The sequence below is a fragment of the Crinia signifera genome, chromosome 2 (assembly GCF_055691185.1).
Source record: "Crinia signifera chromosome 2, ASM5569118v1, whole genome shotgun sequence".
In the NCBI taxonomy this organism is placed as follows: Eukaryota; Metazoa; Chordata; class Amphibia; order Anura; family Myobatrachidae; genus Crinia; species Crinia signifera.
In genome coordinates this window covers 320667866-320683922 of record NC_139218.1, presented here as the reverse complement: position 1 = coordinate 320683922, position 16057 = coordinate 320667866, and the positions used below count along the sequence as shown (strand labels likewise).

The 16057-nt window shown below is 48.5% G+C and overlaps 1 protein-coding gene across 7 annotated transcripts in view; it reads right to left on the bottom strand.

Annotated features, from left to right (window-relative positions):
• ANKRD52 (ankyrin repeat domain 52) overlaps positions 1–16057 on the bottom strand; it is a 79711-nt gene that overhangs the window by 26956 nt on the left and 36698 nt on the right. For 4 of the 7 annotated variants that reach the window (XM_083169141.1, XM_083169147.1, XM_083169148.1 and 1 more), the window contains exons 16-19: positions 15062–15142; positions 2887–2998; positions 2701–2772; positions 521–722 (exon numbers count right to left, since the gene is read on the bottom strand). In XM_083169141.1, the coding sequence (XP_083025267.1) occupies positions 521–722; positions 2701–2772; positions 2887–2998; positions 15062–15142 (467 nt within the window). The remainder of the gene's footprint in view (positions 1–520; positions 723–2700; positions 2773–2886; positions 2999–15061; positions 15143–16057) is intronic. The other 3 variants (XM_083169143.1, XM_083169144.1, XM_083169145.1) reach the window with 1 other exon arrangement.

Sequence of the window (16057 nt, the reverse complement as noted above, 5' to 3'; positions counted from 1 at the left end):
ATCTTGTCTCAGCTACGCAAATATTTCCTTCAATGGTTTCCAAAAAAACATTGAAGGAAAAGTTGCAATGGTGTACAAAACTGATCCAGAAGTATAAAGGGGGAGAAGAGAGAAAAAAAACCCCACACACGTCACAAAAATCTCCCCATCAGGACAGGCTATGGAATTACTAATTGTACTGAAAATGACTTGCTCATGACAATTTGGTTACTTACCAAATAGCCATTCTCACGGGATGCAGTTTAAATCCCGGCGGTCGGGATCCCGGCGTTCAGAATCCCGACAGTTTCTCTCTCCGTGGGTGTCCACGACACCCCTGGAGGGAGAATAAATTAGCGCGCCGAGCGTAGCGAGGCACCGGGCCCGCTGCGTGGCGAGCCCTCAAGGGGGGGCGATCCACGTCCTCCCCTTGTCGGGATTTTGTCGGTCGGGATTTCATACTGAATCCATTCTCACCTGTACCTCATTTCACATAATATACAACCTAAAAAACCATGAGCAAACTGCCATGCCGCCTTACCTGCTACATGCAATGGTGTCCATTTCTTTTTGCGGTCCTTGACGAGAGGGGAAGCCCCGTGGCTCATCAGAAGCTCAACACACTCCGTGAAACCCCTTTCTGTGGCGAGGTAAAGCGCAGTGCGGCCCTTGTGGTCACGAACATCCAGGTTCACCAGCGTTTCCGCTAGAGCTTTTAGGGTATCGCAGTGACCATTATAGGCCTGCAAACATAATGGGAATAGATTTTTATTGGCTTGGACATCAATAGGTGTCAAACATATACATGTTAAAAAGGAGATAACCTTCATGTTATTGAATTTTTGGAGGCTGGTGTGTGCTGTGATTATTTATGAAAAGATTTTTGTACCTACTGGGGCTTATAGCAGGTACCTGCTCCACCCCTCCAACTGTCAAGAACCTTAGTACATTAAGACAATAGTGAAGAGAGCGTGAAGAAGAATTAGCAAGGAATTTAATTATAGCAGCAGGATCTCCAGTCTAAAGTGACCAGACATTGTGGTCGATATTCTATTGATTCTTTTTATCAAGCTGACCGCGCAAATTAAGTATCATGTTTAGCCACCGGGGAGTACGAGCTAAAATGCTGGCGCCGTGAGTTGATCATGCCCAACAAGAGCAACAGCTGAATAGCCCATCTGCTAACAAATGAATAGCAGGCATGCAGGAGTGGCAGCTGGCTATGCTAACAATTATACAATTGCATAACACCTTTCTAGAGAGATAATGTGGAGTAGTTGCCCAAAGCAACCAATCAAATCCGAAGTCATTTCAAAGACTGTGGGGGAGTGATAAAGTACCAATCAACTAGCTCCTGTCATTTTTAAAACCCAGACTAGTAGGGCAGTTAGGGATCTCAGACAACCTCATGACAGTCAGGATTCCAACGGTCATTGGACCGATATCGGAGACCCGAGTTACCAGGCTATTCTCCCTCGTGGGGGTCCACGACCCCCATAGAGGGAAAATAGCAGATGCTGCGAGCACAAAGAGTCCACAATGGGCTTAGTTGCACTCGCCCACTGTTTGAGTAGCGGCAGCTGGGATTCCAATGTCAGACTACTGCAGGGTTGACGACTTTATAATTCTCCTCTCCTCTTCCAGCAGCTGCTCAGGGGGCGGGGCTTAAGTGTGACGTCCCTAAGCCCCGCCCCATGATGGCAAACGTCCGAATTCGCGGATCTGTGGAGGGGGTGGGGCTAAAATTATGTGCTGGTGTCATTTTAGCTCCGCCCCCTCTGAGGCGCGAGGATTGTGGCATTTTAATGCCGCAATCCGGGGAGCAGGGGGGGGGGGGGGGTGTCCCCCCTGAATCCGGGAGGGTTGTCCACCAGTGTTCCCTCTAAGCTGTGCGCGTGCACACAACTCGCCGAGCCCGCGCACAGACATTACAACTGAGCGCACAAAGGTTAAAATCTTGTTTTAGTGTGCCACGAGTTTAATAAGGTTGAAAATCACTGCTATAGTCTATATGTGTGGTGTGTGAAGTCTGTAAACATTCAAATTGCTTTATTAACTCAACAGAACTCGAAACCTAGGCCTGTATACGTTATGTGACGCACAAAAATGTACATTTCCTTCCAAAGTTGCACAGCCAATATCTTTTTCTGCACAAAGCCTTCGTAAAATTAGAGGGAACATTGTTGTCCACCCTTCCGGGGGGGGGCCAGGAAGGGGGCCCCGGCCATTCCGGGAGAGTCGGCAACCCTGGACTACTGTCTGAATTCCGAATGTTGGAAGCTCATACCACACTCAACAGTTAGGAGCTGACTAGCTGGTAAGGAAGAGTGAATGGGGTAACTACTAAACTGATCTTACAACATACAATGGTTTAACTCCGTGAAGACATACTACATACTATAAGGGAGTGTAAGCAAGGTATACAATGTTCCCTAAGAATTCGAAGAAAAAGATTTAACAGCAAGTACAACGTAATTCTCTTATTTCCTAATGGGACACTGGAGACTTCACAAAGCGTGAGGAAACCCTTCTGACCTGTACGCAATAACATAGTATCTTTAGGAGTCAAAAGATGTAAAACAATAAGAACATAAGTGTGCACTGAAGACTAGACAGCCAATCTACATTTCAGGTATATGCTTTTTCTGCCAACATACATACAAACTGTAAGAGGACATTTCAGAGATTCCAAGTTCTTACTATAGTAACTACAATACTTACAGCTAAGTGCAAAGGGCTAACTGGTACAGTGCTTTCCACATCCTCCAGGCAGTTAAAGGACATCTCTAGGAGCTGTAACACATAAATGCAGTGTTAACATTTGTTCACATAAACAAAACACTAGAAAGAATTAAGGGAAAACCAGGATGGAGGTTTAGCTTGACTAAAGTGCTGTCAGATACTTACTAGTTCCAAATTCTGTCTGTTGCCATAAGCAGCTGCATAGTGAACAGCAGCATATCCCTGTTTATCACGAATTGAAGGATCAGCATTGTTGTCCAGCAGAAATTCTAAGGCGCTGTAAAGGAAGTCGAAAGTTATACAGACATTTGTAACAGCAGAGGAATGTATGGCATTGGGCAGCTAACACTACGAGAAGATAGAGCAGCGTGATTACTACACGAGGCCGGGTACAGCCCCACACACACTAGGCGATAGTGATCATAATCTCACTCAGAAAGGGCGTTTTAAGTGGTATGGTTTACAATATCGCCTAGTGTGTAATGTATGATTGCCATCACCGGTGGTGAAACACCTTTCTTATCCGTTACCTAGCTCACCACAGGTGATGGCAATCATACATTACCAGGGAAGGCCAGGAACAGCATTTTCTCCCCCATGGAGAGGGTCAGGTAGGCAACCCTGGTGTACACTCCATGTTACAGATGCTCACTTCCGTGTCTGTAACAACACTCGCCCTCGTACAAACATGACAGTCGCTCACCCCGCTTGCCGATGCAAGGGCGGCGCACGGGACCACGCACCGCAGATGTCCAGAGCCATACACAAGGAGTGATGATCCGGGCTTTATTTCTAAGCAATCTAGTTTGATCATCCTATGTGTATGCCTCTTTAGAGATTAATCATGATTGAAAGTTTAGAGTAGAAAAAAAAAAGCGTACAAGACAACCAAGTAGTTAAACAGAAAGATATCAGACGTCAATAATTAAGCATAAGTAAGTACATCTGTGATATCCTATAGATTATATCAGACAGTTTTATTTTAGGGTTTATTTTTATTACATAAAATTTTTTGAGGGACACTAAAGGGACCAACAAACATGAATAAGTAGCGATGGAAATCATCATTTAGGATAAATGTATTTTCTTAATATGCCATCCAATCATACACCGCCACTACATAAATTCCTTACCACCAGGGGGAGAGAAGGGGGGGTGTTTGATTAAGCATTAAACACTGAAGCAACAGGTCAGGGAGTATCATCCAATGGTTACTGCATGAAGAAAACATTAATATTGTTCCAGTATAAAACCCAGAGGAGGTTTTTCCATACATGGCTGAAAGTATTCCCCCGTAGGGTCTGATTCAGAGGTCCATGCAAGTGCAATGTTCACACAGTTAAATGTGCAAAGAATCGAAAAACTCACAGGGCACACGCACTTCCACAGAGCACTCCCAAAAGGTGCTGCTGCTGCAAAATCGGTCCCGGTGGCATCACAAATTTTGTGGGAAAACGAATTGTTTCAGGGTGTGACTAGTTTGGAATGGAAAAGAGGGATTTTGTACTTACCGTAAATCCTTTTCTCCGAGTCCACAGGTGTCACTGGAGTTACACTGGGGAATAGAAGGCGACCGCAGGGAGCATGGGCACTTTAAAATAATTAATACATGTGACCAACTCCTCCCCTTCTACTTCCCCTCCCAGGCAGTCATAAAGATCGTGCCCGAAAGGGAGCAGAGAGATACAACACACATCCGAGAGGAGGTTCATCACAACATAACATCATTCAACACGTATAGTGGAAAAAGATATATATATATATATATATAAGAATAAATGAAAAAAACAACAGACACACAGAGTCAAACCAGACAAGACCGGTGTGTAATAAACATGTTAACTGACCCTGACAAGGGAAAACTCCAGAGGTTACCCAATAGGAACCTAACACTGAACGAAACAGGTGGAGAACAGCGCTGAGGTGGGCGTCCAGTGACACCTGTGGACTCGGAGAAAAGGATTTACGGTAAGTACAAAATCCCTCTTTCTCCTTCATCCACTAGGTGTCACTGGAGTTACACTGGGGACGTCCCAGAGCTTTCAACCCGGGTGGGTGAGCGCTGAGATCCCCTTAAAACAGAGCGGCCAAACTGAGAAGCTGGAGCCGCAAAGGTGTCAAACCTATAAAAGCGCGCAAAGGTATGACGACCTGACCATGTCGCAGCCCGACAGAGCTGTTGCAGGGAGACCCCACGGGCAGCCGCCCATGAAGGACCCACCGATCTGGTGGAGTGCGCACCTATGTTAGCCGGAGGCGTTTGAGCCTCAGCAAGGTATGCCTGACGAATTGTCAGACGTATCCATCTGGCCAGTGTTTGCTTTGACGCTGGCCATCCACGGCGCACTGGGTCGTAGGTAACAAACAGGACATCCGTCCTGCGAAGAGAGGCTGTGCGAGAAACATAAATTCGCAAAGCCCTTACCACATCCAAAGACCTATCCTCAGATGAAGCCTCTGCAAAAGCTGGAACCACAATGGGTTGGTTTGCGTGAAACGCTGAGACCACCTTTGGAAGGAAGGAAAGACTGGTACGGAGCTCCGCTCTGTCCGAGTGAAACTGGAGGAATGGAGAGCGACAAGAAAGCGCTCCCAATTCAGAAACGCGTCTGGCCGAGGCCAGAGCCAAAAGAAGAACCACCTTCCATGTGAGGTAACGAAGATCTACCTCCTCTAATGGTTCAAATGTTGAAGACCTCAAATACCTGAGGACCAACTCAAGGTCCCAGGGAGCCGTAGGTGGGCGGATAGGGGGCTGAAGCCTCAGCACCCCCTGGAAAAAGGTGTGGACTTCCGGAATGAGCGCTATACGCTTCTGGAAAAAAACTGAAAGTGCTGAAACCTGCACTTTAAGTGTATTCAGTTTAAGTCCGGAGTTAAACCCCTCCTGTAAAAACAGGAGCAATCTAGCCTTTTTGAACAGAGTAGCAGGTACTCTGCGTCTTTCGCACCACGCCACATAGGATCTCCAAATACGATGATAGTGTTTGGAGGTGACTTCCTTCCTGGCCCTCCTCATGGTAGGTATCACAGCCCTCGGAATACCTGCATGTCTCAAGATGGACCTCTCAGCAGCCACGCCGTCAAATGTAGACGTCCTAAATCTGGGTAGATGAAGGGACCCTGACTGAGGAGGTCTTCCTGAAGAGGTAGCGGCCACGGTTCGTCGACTAGAAGATCCGTCAGGTTGGTGTACCACGAGCGCCGTGGCCAATCCGGCGCTATCAGAAGCGCTGTTACCCCCTCCCTGCGAATGCGCTGTAATACCCGAGGTATCAGCGGAAAGGGAGGAAAGAGGTAAACGAACCGGAACGGCCAAGGGGCGACCAGGGCGTCTACTCCTGCGGCCTGAGGATCTCGGGTCCGCGCAAAGTACGTTGGGAGCTGGAAGTTGTGGCGGGACGCCATCAGATCCGCCTGCGGACAGCCCCAACGATGTACTAGGGACTGAAATACCTGAGGATTGAGGCACCACTCCCCCTGGTGGGCATGCTGCCGACTTAGAAAGTCGGCCTCCCAATTGTCTACTCCGGGGATGAACACCGCTGACAGGGCCTGAGCATGGTTCTGAGCCCAGAGGATGATCCTGCTTACTTCCTTCATCGCCGCTTTGCTCCGAGTGCCGCCCTGCTTGTTGATGTAGGCGACGGCTGTGGCGTTGTCGGACTGAACTCTGATTGCCCTGCTCCGCAGCAGGTTTCCCGCCTGCAAGAGAGCATAGTAGACCGCTCTGAGTTCGAGCACATTGATGGAGAGTAAGCTCTCCTGCCTCGTCCATAACCCCTGGAACTGGTGTTCCAGTGTTACCGCCCCCCAGCCCCGAAGGCTGGCGTCTGTGGTGAGGAGAGTCCACTCCCATATGCCGAACCTCCTGCCCCTTTGCAGGTTTTCGGAGTTGAGCCACCACAACAGAGACAGACGGGCTCGAGGAGACAGGGTCACCCGCTGCTGAAGATGCAGGTGAGACCCCGACCACTGGTGAAGGAGCGACAACTGGAATGGGCGCGAGTGGAAGCGGCCATATTGTACCGCCTCGAAGGAGGACACCATCTTCCCCAAGAGTCTGGTGCAAAGGTGCACCGTTACCTGTGGCCGTCGCAAGACCGACCTGACCAGGACCTGCAGGGACTGAACCTTGTCGGGCGGTAGAAAAACCTTCATTTGCTGGGTGTCGAGAATCATCCCCAAAAAAAGAAGGCGTTGGGACGGCTGTAGCTGAGACTTTGCAAAGTTCAGAATCCACCCATGCCTGATGAGAGTCTCCTGAGTGACCCGAATGTTGGACAACAGAGCCTCCCTCGAGCGATTCTTCAGAAGAAGATCGTCCAAGTAGGGGATAATGGTGATTCCCTGAGCCCTGAGGACCTCCATCATCACCGCCATCACCTTGGTGAAGACCCTGGGGGCCGATGAGAGGCCGAATGGCAGGGCCTGGAACTGCCAATGATGTTCCTGTATGGCGAACCGGAGGAAGGCCTGGTGAGGGGGCCAGATGGGAATGTGCAGGTATGCATCCCTGATATCCAAAGATACCAGGAACTCTCCCTGTTCCAGTCCCTGAATCACCGACTGCAGGGACTCCATCTTGAATTTGACCGCCTTTAAAAACGGATTTAAATCCTTTAGATTTAATATAGGTCTTACCGAGCCGTCCGGCTTCGGCACCAGGAAGAGACTGGAGTAGTATCCCTGAGTACGCTGCTCCTCGGGTACTGGAATCACAACTGCCGTTGTCCGCAGCTTGTTTATTGCTGACAACAGGAGTTGCGCCTTGTCTCCTGAGACTGGGAGACCGGTCTTGAAAAACCTGTTTGGGGGGACTAATTTGAAATGGATCTTGTAGCCCTGGGTTACCAGATCCCTTACCCACAAGTCCTGACAAGACTGCAGCCAGATGTGACAGAAGGACAGCAGTCGAGCCCCGACTCTGGGATCCCCCAGATGAGACCGTGGACAGTCATGCGGCTGGCTTGGAGGACTTGGGCTCCTGGACGGCTGCCGAGGCGCCTCTGCCTCTCCCTCTGGAGCCTCTAGATGGGGCTCCGCCTCTGGAACGACCTCTGAATCTGGTCGAAGGCCGAAAGGACCGAAAGGAGGGCCTTTGAGGGGTCCTGCGTGTAGCTGGAGGAGCCGCTGAGGGAAGGAAGTGGGACTTACCCCCAGTTGCTTGGGAGATCCACTTGTCGAGCTCTGGCCCGAAAAGAACCTCTCCATTGAACGCCAGGGCCTCCACAGCACGCTTGGACTCTGCGTCAGCCTGCCACTGGCGCAACCAGAGAGCTCTGCGAGCTGAAATAGATAAGGCCGAAACCCTGGCTGCAACCATGCAGACGTCAGAAGAGGCCTCTATTAAATAATTGGATGCCTCCTGGATCTGTTCAGCCAGCTGAACAATAGAAGCAGGGTCAGAGCCCTCACGGACCTCTGTTAGGATCTGAGAAGCCCATACCCCCATGGCTTTGTTTACCCAGCACCCGACCTGGGCCGGACGCTGAATAATTCCAGCTGCTGAGAAAATGTTCTTAAGAGTTACTTCCAACTTTCGGTCAGAAGTATCCTTAAGAGTGGTTGCACCCGGAACCGGGAGAACCGTCTTTTTGGACAAACGTGAGACTGAAGAGTCCACTACAGGAGGTATCTCTACCTTCTTTCTACCGTCTGGTGGAAGAGGATAAGCAGCCAGGAACCTCTGAGGTACCTGGAATTTTTTATCAGGATGATTCCAAGCCTGCAAAATATGTTCATCCAACTCCTCTGCTGGGGGGAAGGTGGGTGACTGCCTTTGTCTCTTCCCAAAGAAAGAAGGACGAGCAGGGATATCTGTGTCATCTGACACCTTGCAGGCAACCTTTACCATATGTATAAGGTCTTCCAGACCCGGAGTGGCTGATGCCGGCTCCTGTGTGCCTAACACCTGAGGCTCAGGTTCCACATCGTCATCATCATCATCATCATCACCATTATCTGGAAAGGCAAACTCGCCTTCCTCCAGATCAGGCATATCATCATAATCTCCAGCATCCCCAGAGGGCTGTAATACCCTTTTTCTGAGTAAGGGAGGGGGATTTTGCCTAGAAGATGAAGCAATGGCGCCATCTGCTGGTGTCAAGGCCCTTGTTAGACTCTGCACAGCAGAAGTCAAGGAAGCCTGTTGAGTTCTGGAAGTTTCTCTGTCCTTTTGAGCAGCAGAGAGCTCACCAGCTAAATGAGACATCACATCAGCTAATTGTGATGCCCAAACAGGGGTATGCACGGGGGACTCTGGAGCTGGGGGTAAAGCAGCGCATTTATCACATACAGAGTCTCCCTCCTGAGAAGGTGTAAATTTAACTGCACACTTCTTGCAAGTAACCTTTTTGGAGTTACCCCCTGCCATGGTTCAACAGAACACCCAGCAATCACCACACACTAGCAAACTGATTACAGAAAGTAGGTATAGGATAGGCAGCAATATATTATGCTGGAAGGGAGAGACAGTGAAAGTAAAGAGCTGTCACAGAGCTTTGTACAGCGCTATGGCATATACCTAAGAGCGCTATAGCTCTAATTTTGAGACACAGCCCAATCTGTCTTCACCTAGCTCTAATCCCCACTGTAACTCACAGACCGGATAGAGCGTTCAGCAGGACGGTCACCAGGGGACAGGAATCGCCCAGCTGCAGTCAGGATAGATCTGCAGCGCAACTATGGAGCCTCCAGCAGCGTGTTCAAACGGCGCCAAATGTCCAAGATGGCCGCCGCGACTTGCAGGAACGCTGGGGTATGCCAAGGCTGCTGGGAAGTACCGCGCGGTAACTCCGCCCCCCGCCTGGCAGCTCCGTCACCCATAATGGCGCCAGGTTTAAAAAACCCTCTGCTGCACCGCCGTTTGTGTCCCTGACCTTCCTCTAATAGGAAGGCAGGGTAATACTCACAGTGCTGCGGCCATGCCGTCGGCGGTGGGGCTGGGGGAGGATCGGGTGCACGCTGCGTGAGAGCGGCGCCCGTTACAGCTCCAGAGACGGTGGTCTCTGTCAGCCAGGGAGCCGGGCGCAAACCCTATGAGCAGCAGCCGGCTCCCTCCGGCAGGCTCCCACGTCGCAGGCAGATAGTAGCAGCAACTATCTGCCTGTCCTCAAAGGCAAACTTGCTGCTTTATGCCCTAATATTAAAAAAGCCCAGGAGATGAGCCAAATGTGACCTGCTCCCTTTTGGGCACGATCTAAGACTGCCTGGGAGGGGAAGTAGAAGGGGAGGAGTTGGTCACATGTATTAATTATTTTAAAGTGCCCATGCTCCCTGCGGTCGCCTTCTATTCCCCAGTGTAACTCCAGTGACACCTAGTGGATGAAGGAGAAACAAGTGTTCTGTTCAGTGGGCAACTGCAAGCTGCTACAGATATGTTCCCACATCATTGCTGCAGAGGCGCCAAATGTCCCCTCTCGAGGCCAAGCTTCCACGTCACTCAGTATCTAGGGTCTTTTTGCTGAAAATGTGTCTTAGTGGCAATGTAACGCAGCTAGGATGCAGCAGGACACACACTGGATTAATTTGATCCGAAGCACTTCTATATGTCACAGGTGTAGATGTATGAAGCAGTGAATAAAATTAAGCGGATAAATTGCCTGAGGCAACAAATCAGCAGCTTCGAATAAAACCTCGATCAAGTGCATTTCATAAAACTATACATAGTAGCTGGTAAGTTACCATGGGCAACTTCTTCACTTCATACATCTCGCTGGGGTCTCTGAATCTCTACAGGTAGTGCGACAACATAGCAGCTGCAACTTTTTCCAATATAAGTTTTGTGGCACAGACTCAGTCGCACACAATATAAAAAAAAAAAAAAAAAAGTCTCATATCCAGACACTGCTGTGTGTGATTAAAAAAATAAAGTCTTTGTCAGTGGTTTACAAAGGAACCTTAACTTTAGCTCTCCTACGTCAAAGGAAGAGTAGTCATAGATTTATAGAAATTCTCATGTCATTCTAACGGACATATATTATACTAGATATTGGGGGGGGGGCCTGAACCCTTTCACAGACATTACATTCCAAAAAGAAGGTAACCCTATTAAAAAATAAAACAGTGTCTAGGTCAACATGGGCAAAATCCACATGGACTACAATTTAGAACAGTAAAGTGTGCCGAGAGCCATGTGTTACACTAATTGGGGGTGCATGTCGACAGACAAGCATGTAGTGCTTCTGTCAACCTTTTCATTCTCAACCATTCATGGTAGAACTAATTAATGTCAACCTTGTGATCCATACCCCATTACATACCAGTCATTATTATTAAAGACAGGATGAATAAAAGCCTTAACTGGAATCAGAGTTTGAATACTCAAAATACCCAATAGGCATGTAAAATCATACATTGTGGGAGCTAAGTAATAGTAATACAGGTTGAGTATCCCTTATCCGAAATGCTCGGGACCAGAAGCATTTTGGAAAATGGATTATTCCATGTCAGAATATTTTTATATTTCAATGAGGCATCTTGCATTTATGTTGTATAAACACAAACACATGAAATACACAGAAATCTATTTAATTTGTGTATGAAAACAAGGTTTTAAAAAATGAACCAAAGTTTGTGTACAATCTCAGGCACCGAATTTGAATGCCAAGCAATCATTGGCATTCAGTTACAGATGTACCCAGTAGGTTATTTGCAAAGAAAAAAAAAAAAAAAACTCAACTTGTAATAAATGGAAAGCATTTACTTCAAGAAAAATATAGAAGGCAAACTACTTTCACAGATTTAAGCTAAAAGGACAGACTGAAAATAGGATTTTTTGTACCTACTGTTAAATCCTTTTCTCGTAGTCCATATGGGATACTGGGTTGTATACTATGGGGATAGAGATCCTCCGCAGGAGAGACCGGCACATTAAAGCTTTCAGTGTGGGTGCACTGGCTCCTCCCCTCTATCTCCCTCCACTAGTCAGTTAATGAAAAACTGTGCCAAAGGAGAGCTATGTGAGGAGGTATGTGAACAATAACGTGGTGAGATTCTCACAGCACACCCAAATCAAAATAATAAACAATAAAATAACAAGAGGTGAATCATAACAACTTTTGAGTTCACCAAGAATCATTGAAGAAGGTCAATATATGACAAGCCCTAACCGTGTTAGTAACAGTGTCTTTACAGCAGAAAGCCGCACAGAGATGGGCTCCCAGTATCCCATATGGACTACGAGAAAAGGATTTACCGGTAGGTACCCAAAATCCTATTTTCTCTACCGTCCAATGGGATACTGGGTTGTATACTATGGGGAGGTCCCAAAGCTACCAGAATGGGGAGGGAATGTGCAGAGTCGGCTGTAGAACCGCTTGTCCGAACTGGGAATCCTCCCTGGCCAGAGTGTCAAATCTGTAAAACTTGACAAACGTGTTACTCCCTGACCAAGTTGCGGCCCTGCACAGCTGCAGGGCCGAGACCCCTCGGGCAGCCGCCCAAGAAGTCCCAACAGATCTGGTGGAATGGGCATTCAACGCTGGAGGAAGGGACAACCCAGCCGATGCATAGGACTGTTGTATCGTGCATTGAATCCACCGGGCTATGGTCCTTGTAGATGCAGGAGAGCCCTTCTTTTGCGCATCATACAACACAAACAAACTATCCGACTTCCGGATTCTAGCCGTACGTTTAACATACGCCTTGAGGGTATGTACCACATCCAAAGAGAGAGGTATATCAGGATGTACCACGCTGGAAGGAAACACAATAGGTTGGTTCAGGTGGAATGCGGACACAACCTTTGGCAGAAACTGCGGCCTGGTCCTGAGCTCTGCCCTATCCTCGTAGAATACCAGGTAAGGGCTTTTACAAGACAATGCCCCAAGCTCAGACACCCGGCTGGCTGAGGCCAGCAGGACAAAAGTCTTCCAAGTAAGATGCAGCATGGATTCCGTCGGAGACCAACGGCCTTGCAGGCGGACTCACTGTATCACTGCTCCCCAGCCTCTGAGACTGGCAATCAGAAGCCAGTCCTGTATCTGGAAGCAGCGACCCGCCAATAGATTTGGCAAATCTAGCCACCACTGCAGGGAGAGTTTGGTCTGCGCAGACAGGCAAATCCTCCTGTGCATTTGCCGGGGGGATCCTGACCACTTCGTGAGGATATCCAGCTGAAAAGTCCTGGAGTGGAACCTGGCATACTGGATGGCTTCGAATGAAGCAACCATCTTGCCCAATAGCCTCAGGCAGAGGTGCACCAAGACCCAAGGATTTGATAGGACCTCTCTTACCAATTCCTGTAAAGCTGAAGCCTTTTTGGCCGGCAGGAACACCTTCTGCTCCATCGTGTCCAGAGTCATACCCAGGAACACCATTCTCCGGCTCAGGAGCAACGAGGATTTTGGTATATTTAAAATCCACCCGTGGTCCCTCAGCACCTGCATAGTCAGATCTAACGCACTTCTCAGGGCCTCCTCCGATCCTGCCTTGGATCAGCAGATCGTCCAGGTAGGGTATGACATTCACCCGCTGGAGCTTGAGAAGGACCATCATTTCTGCCATGAGCTTGGTAAAGACGCGCGGGGCAGTTGACAGCCCGAAGGGTAGCGCCTGAAACTGGTAATGGCCGTTTCCCACCGCAAATCTTAGAAAGACTTAATGGGGAGGCCAAATTGGGACATGCAAATAGGCGTCCTTGACATCTACAGAGGCCAGAAACTCCCCTTTTTCCAGGGAGGCAATCACCGACCTAAACGACTCCATTTTGAATTTGAACACCTGCAGAAAGGGGTTTAGCGACTTCAGATTCAAAATGGGCCTTACTGAACCGTCCGGTTTGGGGACAAGGAACAGGTTTGAATAGTAACCCTGACCTTGTTCCTGTATTGGTACAGGTAGGATTACCTTGGACAGGAGGAGCTTGTGAATTGCTCCCTGAAGGAGGCTGGGAGGGCCGACTTGAAGTAGCGTCGAGGAGGGAGCCTGGCAAACTCCAGCCTGTAGCCTAGCGAAATAAGACTCCTGGCCCAGGAATCTAGGCACGAGGCGTCCCACACCTTGCTGAAGTGCGACAGTCGGGCCCCCACCTCGAGACAGTCTTGTGGTGGGTGCACCCCGTCATGCTGCCGGCTTGGAAGCGGCAGGGGCGGTGGAACGGTCCTGATGACCTGAGGAGTTTGGCTTCCTGAATTTCCCTCTAGTGCCTCGGCTAGCATTAGAGGCACCTCTGGCCTTAAGGCGGAACTTGGACCCACGAAAGGACTGCTGGGAGGGACCAGTGAAAGGGCGCTTTGCCAGAGTGGGTGCTGATGGGAGGAACGTGGATTTCCCTGCAGTAGCCTTAGAAATCCAGTCGTCCAGCTCACTACCAAAGAGCCTCTCCCCTGTGAAAGGTATGCTTTCCACACTTCTTGGAATCCAAATCAGCCACCCACTGGCGCAACCACAGAGCCCGCCTAGCCGACACGGCCATTGCAGAATTCCGCGCGTTTATAGCGCCCAATTCCTTCTGTGCCTCACAAAGCACCCGTGTCGTGTCTTGAATGTGACGCAGGTTTTCACCTAACTGAGCCACGGACATGTCCGTCAACAAACCCTCTTGGATCTGCGTGGACCAAGTAAAAATGGCCTTAGCCATCCAGCAACTGGCCAATACTGGGCGTTGTGAAGCCCCACTGGCCGTGAACATAGACTTAAGTGTTGCTTCAAGTCCCCTATCTGCACCATCCTTGAGGGTAGACACCCCAGGAACTGGTAACAGCACCTTCTTTGAAAGGCGGGAAACAGAGGAATCCACCGCTGGCGGTTCCTCCCACTTCTTCCTACCAACAGGATCAAAGGGATACGCATTTGTGAACCTCTTTGAAAGCTGGAACCTCTTTTCAGGGTTCTGCCAAGCACCTTTATAAGCTCTTTCTAATTCAGCCTGTTCTGGAAAATACACCGGCTGTTTCCTCTGGGTCATGAAAAAGGAATCTCCCTCAGAGGGTTCCTCCATAGGAAGCTCTAACACTTCCCTAATGGCCTTAATTAAAGCCTCAGAGCCGGGGACTGACCCTACCCCTGACACCCTCGAAGTAGGACAGCTGCCTGGTCAAAGCAGCGTCCCAAAATAATAAACTAAATAAAATTTTAAGAAAAACTCTGGAGCATCCAGAAAGCACTGCCTCTCCTGAGGCACATTTTTCTAAAACTGACTAGTGGAGGGAGATAGAGGGGAGGAGCCAGTGCACCCACACTGAAAGCTTTAATGTGCCTGTCTCTCCTGTGGAGGATCTCTATCCCCATAGTATACAACCCAGTATCCCATTGGACGGTAGAGAAATAAATAAGATAAAATGCAATCCAAATAAAACCATGAATTGTATATGTAAATAGTGTGACAAGCACTCACAAGAAAGCCTCCTTTTCTAGTGAAGCTTTCGCAACATTTTCCTCTGACTCCTGGCTTGTTCCAGAGTTTGAGTCCACCGCTCTGAGCAGGTAAAGAAACACAGGTTGGTGAGGAAGTATAACTGTTCAAAATGTCTTCTTGGTGGGTTTTTTTTTTTGTGAATACATACTATTCAAAACACACGACAACAGAAGCCACTAATTAGAGCCCTAGGTACTCGTTTCTAATAGAAGTGATAATAGTAATACAAATATGAAAACACTGCATACAATATCAACTGCCCTCCACCACAGTGCAGATTTCTATGCAAGAAGTTTAATTATTCGGACAACTATGGCATGACAACGTCACCTGATTTCACCCAGTTATACTGTAGCTATCTGAAAACCACATAAGAGCCCTGCCTTATTCCACAAAACCATCTGTACATTATTACTTCAATCTGCATTTCAGCCACCTTCATCTTGTCTGAGGTATTTTCATTAAGTGAAATTGTGGTCCACAGCTCAAGCCATTATATGGGTCATTACACGGGTGCTGAAAGTGCCCCAGTACCAATATGTAGGTACAGGATATCAGAAACTAATAGGGATTGGTTAGAATTAGCCTTAGAATTCCAGGTACTAGATTGAGAAGGTCAAGAGGTTTGATCGCCAGCTTCTGGTGAAGGCTCAATCCAGGGAAGTTAACCATGACCGACAGTGATACTGGAGTACCACCACTGCGTCCTGTGATAGACATATCTGCCTGATCAGTATGTGAAAAGGTTCTTTTAATATAGAAACCACTGGGAGGCGGGATTTATGGTGTCTCTGGATAACCAGGACATAACCAAAGGGGGGAAAAAAAAAGAAAGAAAAGGTATTCAGGTATTCCCCCGAAAGCCTACAAAGCCACATTGATCGTCAATCAATTCCCTCCTAAGGAATCTGTCCGTGTGCTCTAGAACAAATCTGCTACACCGGAGGAGCTCCTACATAACTTGCAAGGACTGAA